This window comes from Cervus elaphus, chromosome 4 (genome assembly GCF_910594005.1).
Source record: "Cervus elaphus chromosome 4, mCerEla1.1, whole genome shotgun sequence".
Taxonomy (NCBI): Eukaryota; Metazoa; Chordata; class Mammalia; order Artiodactyla; family Cervidae; genus Cervus; species Cervus elaphus.
Window position 1 is genome coordinate 18,221,876 of NC_057818.1, and position 20,567 is coordinate 18,242,442.

The 20,567-nt window shown below is 37.6% G+C and overlaps 1 protein-coding gene across 1 annotated transcript in view; it reads left to right on the top strand.

Annotated features, from left to right (window-relative positions):
• The window catches only part of LONP2 (lon peptidase 2, peroxisomal), an 81,519-nt gene that overhangs the window by 41,169 nt on the left and 19,783 nt on the right, over positions 1-20,567 (top strand). Inside the window, exons 9-11 of the mRNA XM_043898393.1 lie at positions 336-486; positions 2,553-2,679; positions 6,095-6,228. Of these exons, the coding sequence (XP_043754328.1) occupies positions 336-486; positions 2,553-2,679; positions 6,095-6,228 (412 nt within the window). The remainder of the gene's footprint in view (positions 1-335; positions 487-2,552; positions 2,680-6,094; positions 6,229-20,567) is intronic.

The following is a 20,567-nucleotide window of genomic DNA, read 5'->3' on the forward strand; positions in this document are numbered from 1 at the left end:
ATACCATACACATTTACTTTACATTCTCATAGCAGTTAAGAGAGGGTGTGTTACCCAGAGGTAAACTGGTTTTGCGGGATTGGTAACTTATTTGTGGCCAGATAGTGAGTCATTAATAGATTTAAGAACAAAGTTTGAATGGTTAATTTTTGCTTCTTTGTGCTTTTATGTGTTTAAAAGAATTTTAACATTGAGCATGTTTCCCATTTTTAATGTTATCCCCATATTTCCCAAACTAACTGTGCTGAGCAGAAATATCATCATGTATGTTTTAATTTATATGGTTTTCTGTTGGAACTACTGCATCTGTTTCAGTGTTTATTGTTCTCCCACAGGTGCTGGATCCTGAACAAAACCATAACTTCACAGATCATTATCTAAATGTGGCCTTTGACCTTTCCCAAGTTCTTTTTATTGCTACTGCCAACACCACTGCTACTATTCCACCTGCCTTGTTGGACAGAATGGAGATCATTCAGGTGCCAGGTACTTGATTTGTAAACAGAAGTCATTACTTTGTTAAATAAAAGGCTATTTGTTGCTTTTCTGAGCAGAATTCTTTAAAACTGGTCGAGCTATAGAATTTTGAGTAAAAAGTTGATTTGCCAGTGTTGATCAGAAGTTAACCTGGCATATAAACAAGCTTTTATATAGATTCAACATCTATAAAATAAGCATGACAGATAAGAGTGTGTTTATGCTTTATATAATATACATTGTATGTTCTGTAACACTCTCAGATTCAACTTAGCATTAAAAACTGATTATTTTTATGGAAAATAAGATATTCTTTGAAGCAATTTCTAAAATTATAGATAAATAGCTTACCTTTTTTTTCAAAGTATGTGTCTAAAAACCAGAAATAGATCTTCTCATTGCCAATGCAGCTTCCTGTCTATCAGATTTGGAAGTTTTTACTATCTCTTAGAAAATCTAATCATTTATTCTCATTAGGAAGTAGATCGTAAAACTTTCTGTTTATTACATCTGGCCTCATTTTTGTATAAAATTATAGAGTTCTTTCAAATTCTTCTTTTTAGTTGACTCTGTCAAGTACTTATATACTTTGTTTTTTTTAGCCATGTCTTCTCCTTCACAGGGCTGTGTTTTTAAAAAAGTCCTTTAGTTGTGTGTGTGTTCAGTCACTCAGTCATGTCACTTTTTGTGGCTCCGTGGACTATAGCCCACCAGGCTCCTTTGCCCATGGAATTTTCCAGGCAAGAATACTGGAGTGGGGTGCCATTTCCTACTCCAGGGGATCTTCCTGACCCAGGGATAGAACCCGTGTCTCTTGTGTTTCCTGCTTTGGCAGGTGGATTCTTTTCCACTATTGCCACCTGGGAAGCCCCTTTTAGTTACTAACACTAAATAAATCCCAGTGTTTTCACCTTATTTAAATTGTTCAGAATTACTTCTCCCTAGAAAAGATCAAATGTCAGAGGGTATCTTTTAAAATAAAAATAGATAAAAATAAATATAATCTGAATATATATTTCATATTAAACTGAAATATATTTTTACCCTCAAGTAAGTGATAATTCGATTTTTTAGTTATCTTGAACCCTGCAGGATCCTGTAGTTTTAAAATATGGTCGAGTATTTTAAAATTGCTTTGTGCTTATTTATAAGACTAAAATAAATAAGTAATGAGACCCAGTTGCATGGAAACTCCAAATTAAGGCAAAAATCCATAAGATATATTAACGTGAAGTGAAATAATCAGGACAGCTGCTGCAGAGGTGGACATTGATGCCACCTTCTTCTGCAGGTTTGGTTATTTTATCTTTTAGCTCTTCTGGTGTCTTTTAATCTCCTTTTTATACTCAAAAGATAGATTCCTTGTCCATTCATCTTTTTAATTTTTGCTTGGTAAATGGAAAGGGGGCAATCATTATAGGGGACACTCATCTTACAGGACTTAAAGTAAATTTATACATATTGAGACTTTTAAGTAGATAAGACCATAAAGTATTTTAAATATATAAATTATCAATGTAATTCCAACATGTAAGGAAAAAACTCTTATAGGGACATCTTAGTTTCTGTTTTGTTTGTTGCTAAAACTTACAATTGGATTTCTGGAAATAACCCCATTGCAGCTCTTCCCTTGAAGTCTTAATAGAAGCCTCTGTTGTTACTGTTGTAAGTTTTTTTTCAATTACGCAGCAAATTATGCTAAAGAAAAAGGATGGCTTTATTTTCCTTTCAAATAATAAAGTAAAACTTGCATTTAAATTAAGGAGGAGGTTTAAATTAAATCTTTATCTTAATGAAAGTGAGATTTTTTTTCTCTCTAAGAGAGATACCATGTTAATCAAAAAACTTTCAAACACTGTGCTTATTTAGTAAGTGCGTGTTTTGTTTGTGAAAAAGTTGGAAATTTTAGCAGTTATTGATTGGCAATTAGATTAATTTATTCTAATCTTAGTCAAAGTCATACTTAAATCCATTCTAAATCCAAGACGCATTGCACCTGTGTTGGATTTATTAATGAAGCCTGGCACTGTGGAAGCCATGTGAATAATCATAAAGCACGATGACTTCTTTTCCAGGGTATACACAAGAGGAGAAGATAGAGATTGCCCACAGGCACTTGATCCCTAAGCAGCTGGAACAGCATGGGCTGACTCCTCAGCAGATTCAGATCCCTCAGGTTACTACTCTTGACATCATCACCAGGTTAGTCAGCCATCCTGGGGCTTCAGTAACGTTCAGATCTGAAAAGGAGATTCCTATTTCACTGGCGACCCACAGCATCCATTTCCCTCTCCAGCAGATTCCCAGCAAGCATTTCCGTAACTGTCGATTTACACAGGGCTCTGTATTAGGCAGAAATTCACAGGGAAAGCTTTTAAAGTATCTTCATAGCTAACTAAGGACTTTAGTGGAGCCAGAATCTCAGCTTTTCTACAGTAGCAATGTCAGGGATTAATTTGATAAATTAGCAACCAAATACATGGAAAATACAGAGACACCTTTTTATATCCCAGAACCTTGAAAGTTGAAGTCTCCTAAGAAGTGAGATGATCCTTTCAGACATCTGTTATAAGTTGTTCAGATTTTCTTTTCCTCTCTTTGAGAGATTTTTAAAAATCCTTAGTGTTTTTATCTTCAGAATTAATGCCAGAACAACAGAGAAGGTATTTTCCCAAGTTAGCTACCAAGTGGTGAAGCCTGTAGCAAGCAGCACATACATTATCTGAGTTGAGTACTGCTGAGTCTAATTTATGGATTGCATGTTTGAATGGAAAATATATCCTGTTGAGAATTTCTATCTACAATAGCCTCTCACAGTTTTCCTGGCTCAGCATTGCAGGTCTGTTGCATCATCTGGCAAATAGTGTCAGGCTGCCAGGACTCCTCAGGCAGCCCCATCCCAGTAACCGCAGTTTTTTCAAGAGAAGTGAAGTCTCTCTCTGTGTTTTTTTTTTTTTTTCCTCCCTCTGTTTTGAACTTTGACTTAGAGCTTGGCTAGTCGGTCTGCTTTTTGATCTAATCCAGCCTTCTTATGGAAGTCTATTTGGAAGTCTGTTTAAATTTACTTATGAAACAGTAAGACTCAATCTGACCTGGGAGTTCCTTTTCTTAACTTGTGATTTACTATGTGGATAATGCCAGGGGAAATAAAGTAGGTGATTTCTGGGCCAGAGTCTTCCAAAAATATCATTATTCCAGATAATTCGCCTGATGTTTCTGGGTAACTTTTCAACAAGTAACTTACTTAACCTTCTTTGATCGCTTCCCCATCTGTAAAATATGAATATAGAGAAAAATATCCATTCATAGCTTATCTGGATATAAATACTAATAACTCAAAGAGTAATCGCCGTTTGTATTTGCCAGTTGTTGCCTGGAGAACTGTTTCTTTTCTATATACTTGTTAGGTCAAAACATCAGCTGTTAAAAGCTGCAAACATTAGGAAATTTCTCTGAGCAATTTTGTTATTCATAGATACAGCACAGGTATTTGCTACTCCAGGCAAGTTTTGGGTATGTAGTGAGTTACCCAAATTAGGACATGGTTTTTCATTTTTTCCTGTGTTGTAGTGGTAGACCTGTAATGTTTAGGAGGAAAGGAAGGAGTCTTAGAAGTCATCTAGTTTTCTTCTTCAGGCTAAATATTCCTATTCTCCTTACCATTCATCTTGACCCACTTTCAAGACTTTTCACCTTCCTGATTAGTCTTCTTCAGAATGATTCCTCTGATGTCAGTGTTTCTTTTAAAATAAACACCCAGAGTAGAACTCAGTATTTCTGATATAGCCTAAACAATTCGTAGTATAAGAAGACCACTGTGGGGAAGGAAATGGCAACCCACTCTAGTATTCTTGCCTGGGAAATCCCATGAACAGGTCTCTACAATGAAAAGCCTGGCAGGCCATGGGGTCGCAAAGAGTCGGACATGACTTAGCAACTAAACAGCAATAAGGAATTAAAAAAAAAAAAAGACCACTAGTCTTATTCTGACTATTATTATTTTATGACTGTATCTCCAGAGTCTTAGCTTTTCTAGGTTATCCTCTTGTCTCTTGTAAATTTAGTTACTGACACTTCAGTTCTTTTTCATATGAATTTGTTATTCACTTGATCTGTCTTGTTCCATATTTATAGGGTTAAATTTTTTAAAGTCCAAATGTAGAAGTTTACAATTGTATATATTTTAATATCCATGTTAGTTTCAGCTACCATTGCAGCAAATTGATTTTTTTTTCATCTTGATTATCTCCAGTGCATTAGTTTTATGTCCTCTGATGCTTCACGAGCATCTAATTGTGGGTCGGAAACTTTAACCAATTCTTACTTATACTGGTGATTCTTCTTCCTCTTTTGGTTTAAAAATGCTAAACTGAACCAGTGGTTGATACGTCTACTTTCCTCTAGTCGAGGTTAATATTATACTGTCTGCCTTAGTTCCTAGCCTGTTATTGTTCTAAACACCTAAAAAAAAATATCTCGTTGTTGATGATGTCCTTATTGTTTTTGGCAAGCTCCAGTTCATTCTGAACTTCCTGGTACCATTTCTGCATGTTCACGCTATCCTTCTGAAAGCATCCTCAGGCCTTTCTCTTCTATCTTTTGTCCAGATCTTTTTGTCTGAGCTCATCAAATAGCTGTCTAGGAAGCTACACTGGGTTTTTGTTTTTACGTGTTGGTTTATTTTTAAGGTGCCTCCCTATTTTCTTTCTTACTGAACTTACATGCGTGTGTATAATATGGACTTTATTCCTGTATCCTTCTATTCCTTTGATTGAAATAAACTTTTTACTTTATAGTGTTTGGCCAAGAATTTGTCTTTTCTCAGAACTTAAAAAATCTGCTTTCCCAGAGTCTTGACTGTGTGTTTGGCTGCCTAATCAGATGCAGTTTTTCAGATAAAACTGCATTCTCTAGCTGATGTTGTGTGTTCAAACTCACCCAAAGCTGGGTGCCAAAATTGATTGTACTGTATAAAGGATTATGAAGTGGCTTATGGAATTTGAGTCTAACATGGAAGTCTTTTAAGACAGCTCTGCTTAACCACATCAAGAACCTTTTCCACTGAATCACACTGCTTGCATCATTAGCATATTTCTTTCTTTAGAAGGTCTCTACAATGAAAATACACTGAATCGGATAATTAGCACAGTTCCAGGTAAAGACTCCATTCTGTCTCAAATTATTTTTTGCTTTAGTTAGGAAAAAATTCTGTTTTTCTGATTCTTTCAGCAGTATTTCACATGTAATAAATTTGTCAGAATTTTCTTAAATCAACAAATTATAAGAAAGCTTTTATACATATCAAAGAGTAAATGATATTTTATGTGCTGCAAAATTTACTTTGGCGGTATGAATTGAAGAGCCAATAATTCATTTTTAAGTATAGGGTAATAGTTCAAGATACTCTATATAAAAGGGAAAGTTGTAGCTGGAATTACTTCTGAATATTTTAAGAAATAAGAATACTGAGGAATTTTTCAAGATGAGGCTGTTAATACTCAAGAAACTGTAATGAACTTTTAAATGTACACTTCCTTAGTATAGTTGTTAATCACAGTAATTCTGCTTTTACAGGTGGTGTTTAGCCAAAATTAAAATATTTTTTCTTTGATGACAGATACACCCGAGAGGCAGGGGTTCGCTCTTTGGACAGGAAGCTGGGGGCCATTTGCCGAGCGGTTGCTGTGAAGGTGGCGGAGGGACAGCACAGAGAAGCCAAGCTGGACCGTCCTGACGTGGCTGAGGGAGAAGGTTGGGACCTTAATCTGGGGCCCACAGGCTTGGTGGCTAGAAGTGAATGCAAACAGCTGGATGTGGAGGGATGGTGTGGGGTGGTCCTTGGAGCAATGGTACATATTCCTCCACTGGTGAAGGCATCCAGTGTGTAAGTAACACTTAATGGTTGACGTATCGAGAGGATTCTTGTCTACAAAGAGTGCAGAGTTTTGGCGGGAGTAGTAACTTAGTATTGCCTTAGGAATATATTTCTCCAGCTTGTAATGATGGTACACTTCATGTTTGGCTTCTGGTGTTCACTTGTTTCTTTCTGATCCAGATTGTTAAGTCTTTCAGTATTTACAGCATAGAAAGTGGCTACAGCAGTTAAGAAAAAAAAAATCGTAGTTGTCCAAGTACTGCAATGGCCGATATTTATTCTCTGGAATGGCTTCATGTGTAATCATTTGTTTTTCTCACATATTTCCTTTGATAGGTACACAATTAAGATAAAATTTAAATTATTTTTTCTTAGAAAAATAATTGAGGAGGTGGTGACAAGGAAAAAAATGAAGAGGTCTATTCCTCAAATTAATGAAATACGGATATTTAAGTTAAAATGTTTTAACTTCTTACCGCCAAGCATGCTGCTGCATGGTTGCCAAAATTTGCTTTAACAAACATGACTTGAATAGAGAATTTCTTTATTCTTTCATAGTGAAGAGATTTATTAGATGTTCTACCATTTCCATAGCTCTTTCTAGACAGAAGTTTGATGAGTATGGCTGAAGAACCATAATTTGTGATAAGCTCAGTGGAATAGAGGCAATAAAGCATCATTCCTGCTTTTCCTCCTTTTGCTAAACACAGTGCTTTAACAGCAATATCATCCAAAGAGTTGTTCAGTCGCTAAGTCATGTCTGACTCTGTGACCCCATGACCTGCAGCATACCAGACTTCCCCGTCCTTCACTGTCTCCTGGAGTTTGCTCAAACTCTTGTCCATTGAGTAGGTGATGCCATCCAACAAGTAGACTTTCCCAAATCCTCCTCTTCCTCATATGTGCTTCATCCCCGCTCGCACTGTGCCTAGAACCTCCTGGTTCATTTCTCCCAAAAGTAAACCTCCCACCTTTTGTTGAATTGGGAAGGGGTAGTACCCTTGTTATGTAGAGTAGGAATAGGGATCTTAAACCCATAATGTTTCTTCTTCTTTAGTTACTAAGTCATGTCCGACTTGTTTGTGATGCCATAGGCTGTAGCCTGCCAGGCTCCTCTGCTCATGGGATTTCCCAGGCGACAGTGCTGGAGGGGGGCTCCATTTCCTTCTCCAGGGATTCTTCCCAACCCAGGAATCAAACCCACATCTGCGCTGCAGGCAGTCTTTACCACTGCGACCACTGAGCCACTTGGGAAGTCAGTTATTCCTTACACAGTTTTAAAAATGTTTTGTCTTTAGTCCCACTTCTCACCCATATTTTCAGTGATACCTCAAATTCCTGAGCCTTTGTAGGATTTTGCGGATAACCACCCCCTGCCCCCACCTACCTCCTTCACAGACATTAAAGTTTCAACTTTTTCTAGCCTGCTAGATGTTTATTACTTCTTGCCCATCTACTTGCTGTTACCTAAAATGTTGTCAGCATCTCTTGTCTTCTTTCTTTTTCTTTTTGTGGGTTTATCCTTTTTTTTTTTAAATCCCTTACTTGTCATTTTAATAGGATTTGGTGGGGGGGAGTTTAAAGATAAACACATGTTCAGAAGATTCTCAGAAATCTGAATTTTGGAAAAGTACTTTAGGTGATTGATAGCCTGTCAAGAATGGCATTGCTGATGCAGCTGACAGTGACAGTGAAGAACTGAGATAGTTTTCTCTTTTTTCCCTTTCTGGATGTAACGCTGAAACCCTCATGAGTTTCCCTTTTTAATTCTTAGAACATTCTCTTTTGCTGTGGCCTCCAGCACCTGAACCAATGTCCTTTTATTCTTGTCTGTGATATAATAGAAAGGCAGAGAGTTAAGTGAGTTTATCTACTTGACACAATTTGAAAATTGTGTTTAGGATTTTGATGGTTTCTTTTGGAACTTATAATAATACATTCAGAGGTATGTATTAATTTTTTAAATTTATTTTTAATTGGAGGATACTTGCTTTACACGTTGTGTTGGTTTCTGTGGTACAACAACGGGGACTTGATGTTTAAAGAAGCTTTTCATAGTTACACAATGCTTATTATATTTTTAGCATATTTCTAATAATGTCTGTGATCATATTAGCTTTTTAAAGATAACCTAGAAATATTCAAGAACTTACTCAAACTGCTTGTGTACCATATAAGAACATACAGTGTTTCCTGGTAACATTTATTTGGTTATTTTTTTTTTAATCTATGATTCACCGACAGTACAAATCCTAAATGATACATAGTTAAGTAGATCTGGGTTAAGATACTACCAAGGACACCCATAGTGTGAAAGTGAAAGTTGCTCAGTCGTGTCCGACTGAATAATTAGGATAAGGACTTGTCTCTTGAGATGATGATTTTGATTGTATTTCTTATTAGGAGATACGGGACTCCAAGCTGGGTCTTAGGTTGTTAAGATACCGTGGAGTTACCTGTAAGTGACTCTTCTCCAGATTTTAGTAAAATAATTATACGATGTTCTGAATTGATGTTTATGACCTCAACCAAGCCAAAAGAAAATTTTCTGTAAAAAAATATCTTTCAGGGTTTCATGCCACAAAGTTCAAATGGAGCTAGCTTAGTAACTGAAAGTTTCTCATTAAGAAATTGAATTATTTTAAAATTAGAGTATAAAATTGTTTTATATAAAGTTAGAGTATAAAGTTGTTTTAGAAATTTCGAGTAATTCAGTGAGGGAGTTATTTTTAATGTTAAAAATATTGCTGGTCTTAGAGTTACTGCCAGGAAGAAAAGTAATTTCAGGCCACAAGCTTTAAAAACAGGCAGAAACCTCCAGCATATCGAACAAACTTTCTGGAGTAGGCCCAGAAATACTGGTCTGTGAACAGTTGTCTTTGTATTTGTGAGGTCTTAACTGGCAGTCAAACAGAACAAATAACAAAATTTAAAAGGCAAGTGAGATTCCTAATCGATTGTGTCAGTGGAGGAATATTTATGGTGTCAGTCACTTACCTATAAAGTATGGGAATTATTTCATGAAAGCAGCACTGCCTATGTTTTTTTGTATGTTATTAGTGTATTCTAAATTGCTCTTTTCCTTTCTGCAATACTAGTTGGATCGAAAGATAAAAGTTTATGGTTACAGTTTTATTCTACTTTTGCCTGCCTTTTAGCCTAGGACACAGATATCCTGTGTATTCAGTTTTGCAGTTTGGAGGTTTCTCTGTAAAGAGTTAGCTTAGGTCCATTTGTTCAAATACTCTTTTACCATATATGTTCATTTAATACCTAGTAAGGTTTTCTTCCTCAAAAATTATCTCCAGCCAAGGATTCAGGTTATAACTAATGCTTATGAAGTTTCTCAGGATATGGAGCATTCTAAATTATTTTTGGAAAATGTGGTATTTATTGGAGAAGCTACATTAAACTTAATGTGCCTCAAGATGTTAGTTCTTAACTATTCTCATAGAAGTCATCTGAAAAACTGATTAGATGAAAACAAAGACAGATGAAATGAACAGATTTAACATGAGGTGTGTTAGATGTTGTTATGGGTAAACCTTAAAAATGTCACTTCAGGCAGTATGTATGTGATTATGTTATGGAGATCTCAAATAAACACTTAAAGGAAAAATGAATTAAACTAGCTGACTTGTGGTAAGTAGAGGGGTAGTTTGGGCCTGGGATGAAATTTCCAGTGTTACCATCATACTTGATTTCAATAATGACTACATCTCGGTTGGTCTTGATGCCTAGTCATGTAAATCCTCCAGCTTTGTTTTTCTTCAAGATTGCTTTGGCTATTGTATGTAGGTTCATCAAATATCTGTATTAATTTTAGATCAGCTTGGTGACTCTGTACCAGTAAATCACCAAATAAATAACACCTTTTAAAAAAATGTATTTATTTTAATTGGAGGCTAAATATTTTGATTGTGATTGCATCTATAAATCAGTTTGGGGAGAATTGATAATTTGATATTAGCAAGTCTTCTAGTTCATGATTAGCTTCATTTATTTAAGTCTTAATACATGTCGTGTTTTAATAGTTGTAGTGGTGAGCTTTTGCATATTTTTTCTTTAGATATATTCCTAGTTAATCTTGTATCTATGTGTTATGTGTGTGTGTTATTGTAAATACTATTTTTAATTTTCTAATTCTTTTGGTTGCTACTCTGTGAGAATACTATATTGACTTGTATCCGGCAGAATTGCCAAATTGAAACACTGATTTTTTTGAATTTTCACTCAGTCGTGTCCGACTCTTTGCAACCCCATAGACCGTAGCCCACCAGGCTCCTCTGTCCATGGGGATTCTCCAGGCAAGGATACCCGAGTGGGTTGCCATGCCCTCCAGGGGACCTTCCCAACCCAGGGATCGAACCCAGGTATCCCGCAATGCAGGCAGATTCTTTACCATCTGAGCCACCAGGGAAGCCCTACATACACCATCAGCTATCACAAATGCAAATGATGTCAGTTTTTACTTTTTCTTTTATGATCATTATAGCTTTTATTTCACTTCTTTCCTGATGAACTAGCAGGGACCTCTAGGAGAACACTGAGTAGAAATAGTGGTGATAGACAGAGGAATCAGGAAAAAAAGCCTGTGAAGAATTGCCAGTCTCTTTAGCTTTTGTTTCGTACATTTGGGCCACTTGATTGATGGCTGTAAAATCTCAGTTGAGTAGGATTCTCAGTAAGCTAATTTGACTGTGATTGAATTTGTAAGTCCCTTCACAAAATCCCCCAGTAAACACTAAGGCTTGCCTGTTTTAACTGTTAACAGACACATCTTTGTAAGCTTAGCCATCTACTTCCCAGCCCATAGGAAAACAGAAGCTGTAGTTTGGAAAAAGGGTTAAGTGGTTGGGTGGTATGAGTCACAAGCAATAGGATTTAATGTCAGTGAAAACATGCCTACCCCCTCTTGATAGATGCCCTGGGCCCCTTGCTGACCACAAAACATCGGGCTGGCTAGACCACAGATCTAACTCTAGGACAGTTTCTCTAGTTCAGTCTGGATCGCAGTTTGACTGAGTTGCATTTCGACATGTATTGGTTCTCTGATACGTTTGCCATATGTAGGACAGTGAAATCGGCGGAATATAGTGGAAGCAGGCAGATAACAATATCCTTAGTTTTTTATTATCCTTTCTAGGCGACTTCACATTTAAAAGTGCGTCAAAATAAAATATTCAGAGTTTATGGCACTGTTCTCTGCCTTCTTTAGCTTTAATTCTCCTAGGTGTCCGCACTCTCTGCCGTCGGCAGGAGCGTGCTGGCTGAGGGAGAGGGGTCCTCCTGGCTGCAGCAGTGCCGGGGCAGGCGGGGGCGGGGGCGATGCCCGGGGAGAGCGTCATTCCGACGGGCCTTCCTCACCGCACATCCCACTCATCTGCTAGGGTAGCTTTTCCCTTAGCCTTTCTTGGGTCCTTTCCTCTGAAGGAATCCTCTTTTGTCGAGCTGCTTTCAGCGCTTTGTTGTGGCTTCCTGGCATTGACTTCTCAAGCCCTCAGCATACTTCACAGTGGTTATTTTAAGCGTGGCTCCTTTGTAACCAAAACAGGAAGCTGTTCCTGCAGGAGAAACAAGTGCTTTTGATTCTTTTTCAGCTCTTTTCCCCCTACTACTTGTCATCTCCAGATCTGAAGCATATCCATTCGCTTGTCTAATGTCATGGGTTTCTTTTATTTATGAAAACACTATGTATAATAATGTCTTCAGGAAGTAACTCCTGAGCTTTGTGTAACTTCACCAAGTTCTTTTGTCTTTGACTTCTTGGAACAGTCTTCTGTCCAAATGGGATCTGCCCCTTTATCTTTTGGATTTTTACGTTGTTCAATGCTGTGTGACAGATTACTCCAAAACTTGGTAAAGCACTTGTCCTTAGTGCCCCAGAAGTTAGCAAAAAAAGTCATCTCGCTGTATCTGTGGGTCTGGCACCCAGGAGCAGTTTAGCTGGCTAGTTGTGGCTTGAGACCTGTTGTGAGGTTGTCATCAAGCAGTAGCCAGCTCGGGGTTCAGCTTGGGGTGGACCTGCCTCCAGGCTCACTGACGTGGCTGTGAGCTGAAAAGGGCTCCAAGACCCGGTTCCAGTGTGTGTGTGGATGCTTCCCCACACTGACGAGCAGTTCGGGGACACCAGTGGGTCCACGAATCCAACTCAGTTCTGATGCCATCTACCTGGAAACAGCGTTCTGCTCCAGACGAAGGGCTCAGCCTCGCTAGACCGCCCTTTACTCAGAGACAAATCACATGCCCTGGGTATTACCTGGACTTCTCACCAACTGGCTCAAGCTGGAGGTTCCCACAACCCCCTCCTCCGCCTTGATTAATTTACTGGAACGGCTCAGCAAACTCAGGAGACCCCTTTGACCCAGTAGATTACCGGTTTATTATGAAAGGATATTAAAGAGTATGAATCAACTACATAGGGCCAGGGCCAGAACAAAAGAGCCTCTGTCCTCACGGAGCCTGTGGCCCAGCAAACGGGCACAGGGAAGCTCTCCAAAAATGGACCGAAGAGCTCTGCTTTGGGGTTTTATGGAGGCTTCATTGCTTAGTTGTGATTAACTAGATCATTGGCCAGTGGTGACTTCTTCAACCTCAAGCCCTGCCCCCCTCCCCAGAAATCAGGGAGTGGGAAAGAAAGTTCCATCCCTCTAATCTGGCCACCAGCACTGTCCTGATTCCTGGAAGTCACCTCATTCACATAACGAAAGATACCTTTATCGCTGTCAATACTTAGGATATTCTAAAGGCTTTGGGGGTTGTGAGCCACGGTGGTGGGCAGATCAAGATGAGAAATACTTCTTAAAATCACAATATCACGTGACAGCCTGGGTTCCTTGCTGACTGATGGCCAGGTGTTCAGCTTCTCGCCACTTCGGCCTCTTGCTAAGCTTAGGACATGGCTGTTGGCTTCCCTTAGAGAACTGTGCTCTCTTAGTGAGAGAGCTCACAACAGAAGCTGCAGGCTTTTGTGATCCTCACTCTGCCACATTCCGTTGGTCACACCGACCACTCCTCGTACCGTGAGGGATGGCACTCCACGGGGTGGGGTCATTGGGGACCGTCTTGAAAGCTGGCTCTTACAGACTTTCTTTCTAACTTATTTTAAGTAAAGTTATTATACATTTCATTTCTGATAGTACAACCCCCATTCCTGAAGAGGAAAATAGTTTGTTTAGAGTTTTAAAGAAAACCTGTGGTTTGGGTTGTTAATAGAGAGTGGAAATTGTGTGCGGCAAAAACAGTTAAGCACAATTGGGTAGACCTTGAGGGGAGAAAAACTTAATGAGACCCACAAGCAAATGAATGATTCTTTAGTAACAACTGAAACAATCTTTAGTTAGTCAGCTTTTAACGTGGATGGATTTTATTGATACTGTTCCTGTTTGTTTTGTTTCAGCACATAAAAACTTTGCTAGCTGTTTTTAATGAAGTGAGGGTAATTGAGTCGTTTCTTATTACTTGGTTCCAGTGACGTATAAAAATCCTCAAACATTTTAACCTAAATCCTGTATCTTCCTTTCTGGCTAGTGTTAGAACAGAAAAGAGAGAGTAATTTGTGTGCTTGCCTCTGAACCCAAAACCACAGACCAGATGCTTGAGCTGTTTATTTTAGATTGTTGAAATAATACTCAGAAGTCTGATTTGCAGTTTCTGAAGAAATGCCTCCATCTGATGTTAAGAGGTCTTTGAACAGAGTGTGACAGGCCACAGTTTCAGTGTTGCTATGGGGGCTGAACTTAAATTGGTCTACATTTTCCTAATTTTTAAGCAGCACAGCTTTGAGAATTTCTGCTCATCCTTACAGAATTTACTGTCTTAAAAAGCTGTAGCGGTTCAATAGTCATTACAATCTAAGACACTTTATTATCAGAAGGGTTTTTCTAAGCCAGCATTTAAGTTTGTACTGTTGACTATCCATCCATCAAACTTGAGCTGGTTTCTTATTAAAGACCCAGGTTGCGCAGATAGGGCCAAAAAGTTTTGGTTCATTTTTGCATTTTTAGTATTTTAAAGTCTTTCTTCATCTGTTCATGCTTATCTTTCCTTTGATTGTATTAGTGACTCAGGACAAATGGAGTGTTTTAATAGTCAAAGAAACAGCTCAGGTTAACTGTTAAGGAATATGGATTTAAGAGAGAGTGTCAGTCCGAGGGCACCTGCCTGGCTTGCTGATGGTTCTGAAGCCTTGGGAGTTTGTAGGGTTCTATTACAGCTAACTGGATTTTGCAAACCAAGATCGAATTAAATTTAGAGATTAAGACTTTCTATGCTAAGTCCTTCACATTTGTAGGGATATTAGGCAGCATGTTGTGTCCAAACACCCAAAACCAAGTGGTATTCTAAGGTTGAGATGAAAATGTCATGTTGGAATGTACTCCTGTCTCATGAAGATATTCTACATTCTGTTCTGATGTTTATGCTGATTCACTGATTGTTCCCTCTTCAGTACTGGCCTGGTTTAAGAGAGATTTGTTTGACTATGTAGACTGTCAGGAAGCTGTAATAAAGGAAAAACCCTACTTACGTATGATAGGAGACAAATGTTTGTTATTTAAACTGTATTTGGAAACAGGAACATCAAATATTGTCAAAAAAAAAAGTCATTGTTCCACTTAATGAATCATGTAGGAAGATGCAGTGGCTTTTGGATGGCATGGACATATATTATCAAAACCAGCCTTAAGTTACAAGGTAGTAAAATAATACCTACTTTAAAAAAAGCTACAGATGGTCTCTGCTTCTTAACTGCTAATCCAGGTAGTTCCCCAAGACTATTTTCTGAATCTCTGACACAGGAAATGAGATCTATTAATGCAAAAAAAAAAAAAAAAACCCTGGGAGACAGGATACAAGCTCTCTTGTCTGGTACAAAGTTAGGGTCGTATGTTTTGGACCATTGTGTAACACTGATTTATTCAGCGAGTCAACTAACAGTCACTGAACACTTACGATATGCAGGGTTCTAGGTTGGATTCTGGGCAGGAGATGGAAGAGAACTTGTAACAGGTAGTCCATTGGGGGAGGTAGATATAAGCAAATAATATTTAGATGTGGGATAAATGCTGGTTTTTAAAGTGCTGTAGAGGCATTGAATTGATGATTGAAAGCTTCATTTGATTTATTATAAATATTGTAGCTTCTAAAATTTGGTTTTAGTAAATTGAGACAAAATAGTCATTTATTTACATCTCAAAATTCATTGAAATAGATAGGGGGAAAAGTTTTCCAGATACCTTTTTTGATGTTCTTCTTTTCATGAATAGATGAGAAATGGTTCACAATCATAATGTCCCTCTTTGTCTCAACAGTTATTACACAGAAATGTTTAGTAGATCCCCAAAATAATGAAGAAAGTATTGGCAGAAAGGGCTTGAAAGATTTTATTGCTAACATGAAGGTTTTTCTGGCCATTTGATCCACAGATTTCTCCGTTATGACTAGTTCCTTTTTAAAAAAAAAAGAAAGAAAAACAGATTGAAAATATGCAGGCACAAATGCCTTGGCAGTCAGGGTCAGTAACTTGAATCTCAGTTGTATTCAGTATACTTCCTCTGGCTGGGAAGATGGTTTTCTGGAAAAGATTAACCTGAAACTGACAGACAAATTATATAGTTGAAGATATTCAGGTTTTTCTGAGTTGTTTTTAGAGGTTTTGTTCTCCCCTTTCTGCCTTCCTAAGAGAAGGCTCTCAGATGCTTTTTGATCTATGGTCAGTTTAGCTTTGAGGCACATACTTCTACTGTCTTGCAAGAAATAACAAAGCCACTTGTAATCTCAGCATCACATCTCAATTTTTAAAGTAGACTACTCAGTTTTTTTTTTTTTTTGAGTAGTTTTATAACTACAGCCATACAAATCTTTTCCTTTATAGCTAAATGGGGTCTGGATCCATGTTTACATTCCCATGTATGCTAAGGAGTTGAAATGTAAACAGTATTCCCATTCATTGGTTCATGCACGACCTCTTTGCCAAGCTTCCTGTTAATACGCCTGGTAGCACACATCCTACACTCTGCACACGAATACAGTTGAGCCAGTCTGTAAGTTTCACTTTGCCCCTGCTTCAGGATTCAGGAGCCCAGTGTGACTGGATTCAAAACTTTCAAGAAAAAATTTTACTCATTCAGTAATAATTTTGTTACAGCCTTAATTTTCATTTATTAAAAATCTTCATATTTACTTGACAAAGTCAGCATTAAAAATCTGGTAATTTCTTGGCAAGTCAAGTAATGATTAAGTGTTTTGGTGATTTGTCATTTGTCCATACATGTTACTAAGATTTAAGAATGCAATAGGCAGTCACTATACTATACACCTAAAACTAATACAACATTGTAAATCAACTGTACTCCAATAACATTTTCAAAAAAAGAATGTAGTAGGCAAATTCAACTTAATTCAACAAACCATAATTGAATACCTGTTTTGTATGAAGCACTTGTGATGAATTGGTGTGGTAAGGTTAGATTTCCTGTAGTCTGACATTTTGCAAATAGGGGATCTAGGGTGAAGTTTCTTACCCTGATTTGTGTTCCTTAAATGTTAGTCGAGTTATGGATGGTGGTTATGTTCTCTTTGAGTTTAAAAGGCATTCCAGTGGGAGCTTTGATTAGAAAGGTAATTTAACAGTATATGGTGGTAGATCTGAATGCAACTCTTGGAAGTTAATTTGCTTAATTTGTAATGAAAACCTAGGAAAGATGTTTAAGTCTGGAAATAATGTAATTAGAATAGTGATTTGAAAGATTCATTTCCAAAGAGTGAATAAAATGGATAATAGGCAACTAGGAAGAGAAACCAAAGTAGAAGGCTCTGTGATACTTCAGGCAAGAAGGCTAGTTGTCACTTATAAAGTTCCTGCTGTTTGCTAGACTCCTTCCTAAGCACTTTACATGTATTTACTCATTTAATCCTCTAATGATCCTATAAGATAGATATTATTTTTAGGCCCATTTTACAGATGAGAAGACTAAGGCACAGAAGATTAAATAAACTCCTCAAGGTTCACAGCTAGTAAATGTCAGATTTTAATTTAGGCTGAACAGCTCCAAGCCTAACCTTAGACGCTATACTATGATTTCATTATTCCTTTATATCCTGTATCCATTATCCCTGTAACAACTATCTGAAGTGTACGTACCATTTCTCTCTTTTCAGATGAGGAAATGGAGCTTTAAGGGCTTAGGGAAATTAACAATCTGAAAATGAAATTTAAAAGGCAGTTCCATTTACAATAACATCTAAAAAACTTAAATACTAAAGACTAAATCTCACCAAGGAGGCAAAAGACTTGTATGCTAGAAACTACAAAACATTGATGGAAAGAAAGATTTTAAGAACCAAGTAAATGGAAGGATATCCTGTGTTCATGAATAGGAAGACTTAACATTGTTGAGATCTATAGATTCATTGCAGTCTTTTCCAAAACTTCAACATCCTTTCTCAGAAAAATGGAAAAGCCAGTCTTCAAATTCATGTGAAATTTCAGTGGGCCCCAAAAAGCCAAAACAATCTTTAAAAAAGAAGAACAAAATGGAGGACTCACGTGTCCTGACTTTGAACTTTCTACAAAGCTACAGTAATTAGGTGGTATGGTACTGGCATAAAGACAGACATATATAAGCCATTGGGACAAATAGAACAGAAAGAAAGGCTCACATATGTGGTCAGTTGATTTTTAATAAGGATGCCTAGATCAGTGGGGAAAGCAAAGTGTTTTCAGCAAACTGTTGCTGGGAATACTGAATATTCACATGCAAAAGGATGAATTTGGACCTTTACCTTATAATATATATAAAAGTTGACTAAAAATTGATCAATAACCTAAACTTAAGAGCTAAAATTATTAAGCACCCAGAATAAAACAATGGGGAAAATCTTCATGACATTAGATTTGGCAGTGACTTCATGGATATGATACCAGAAGCACAGGTAACAAAGGTAAACAAGCGTCATCAAAATTTAAAACTTTAGTGCATTAAAAGACATAAGAAAGTAAGGGGGAAAAGCTATAGAATGGGAAGAAATATTTGCAAATCATGTGACTGATAAGAGATTGATATTCAGAATGTATAAAGAACTCCTACAACTCAACCAACAAAAAACTACCCAGTTCAAAAATAGTGAAAGGACTTGAATAGACACTTTTTCCAGAGAAGATGGGCAAATGGCCTGTAAGCACATGGAAAGATACCTACCATTGTTAGTCATTAGATAAATGCAGATGAAAGCTACAGTGATTCATTACTTCATATCCAGTGTGCTGGCTGTGATAAAATAAAATGGAAAATAAAAAGCCGCACATCGGTGAGGTTGTGAAGAAATTGAACGCTTGTGCAGTGCTAATGGGAATATAAAGTGGTGCAGCTGCTGTGGAAAATAGCCCATCCGTTCTTCAGGAAGTTAAACACGGAACTACCTTGTAACCAAACAATACCACTTTTAGGTTTATATCCAAAAGAGTTCAAAGCGGGGATGATAGCAGTGTTCATGGCAGCATTATTCACTATAGCCAAAAAATGAAAACACCCATCAGCCGATGAGTAGATAAACAAAATGTGGTGTCTGCATATAATGGAATGTTATTCAGCCATGAGAAGGAAAATTTTGATATATATTACACAACATGACTGGACTTAGAAAACATTATGCTTAAGTAAAACAAACCAGACCCGGAAGGACAAATATTATATAAGTCCACTTAATATGCAGTTGCTAGGATAGGCAAATTCATTGAGACAGAAAAGTAGCATAGAGGTTGCCAGTTGGATGTGGGAGTGAAAGAATGAGAAGTTGCAATTTAATGGGTTCAGAGTTTACATACAGATGATAAAGTTTCAGGTATAGATAGTGGTGAAGGTTGCAACAACATTGTGAATATATTTAATGCCACCAAATCGTACAGTTCAAGTGGCTAAAATGATCAACATATATGTTACATATATATTATCATAATGAAGTTACCCCCCAGAAAAAGGAAATTTCCCAAAATGATACCAACTTGTAAGAAATGGACCACAAATCCAAGCTGTCTGACTCCAAGGCCTCTTGGAAATAAAGAGGATCAGTTGTGCCTCTCTCCTGGATGTTTCTGAGGATCTACCCAAAATCAGGAATACCCAAAATGGGAAGTTCATGTTTTTGTATCTAAAGCAATTTGGTGTATCTGTCTGAGGCCCTAAAGTTTTTAAATCTAAACATTTCAGCTTAAGGGTTGACTCCTGGGGGAATCTGTCACTTTTTAGAAACATTTGTTTTTGTTCAGTATTAAAGGATAACAATTTTTAATGGCAAAATCATCACTGTTATACAGATATAAAATGAACACGTGTTAAAGATTTGAATGAACTCATTTATTAATGAGAGAACCAGTAAGGTTGATCTTAGTAAGGTCTGGTTCCATGGAGAATTCAAAACATAGACATCTATATAGGTGATTAGGAATGCTGAAATTAATTTGCAAAACCGGCTTCTTGAGAAAGGGAGAGGACAAAATCCTTTTTCATTTCTATGGACAGGAATCATCTTTGTTACTGTTAGTTTCCTACAGCTTCCAGGAGAATAGCCGAAGGGCACCAAGACACAGCCTGGCGGCACACACTGGACAGCTCGCCCAGTAATCTATGTTTTGCTCTTTTCCAAGTCTTTCGCAGTTTTTTCTGACAACAGTCATAGAAGGGAATGTGTATGTGATGGCAGATGAGTTGATTATTTTCAGTCAGGAAAAAATAATCTAACCTCTAAATTTGCCACCAGGCTGCTTGTCAAGGAACTCCTGAGCCATAGGCAGCTTTCCTAAACCAGACTTCAGGTAGAACAACACGTGCCCTTGACCGGACATCCAGAATCCCAAGGCTGTCTGTGATTTACTGTGGACGTCAGGAGATTTGCTCAATCTTCCATCAGTTTCCTTGAGTATAAAATGAAGGATTGGACCAGACTTTTTACTTTTTGCCTAGTTCTTAAATTTTAATGGCTCGTGGTTCCATTCTGTATTTGAATTTCCTGACACTTCCTGAATTCTGCTAAGCCTCAGAATGAGATCTGGACGTTCTTGGGGACATCGTGTTAGTATGACAGGAACAGGTAGCATTTGTTCCTTTGGAGAATTAACCCTCTGTGTTCAAGTTACCCCTGTTACTCGATTGCTGGTTGCAGTCAACGGTATTGTACACTCCATCCTCTCCTCCATCACTACCCCAAAGGAGTTAAA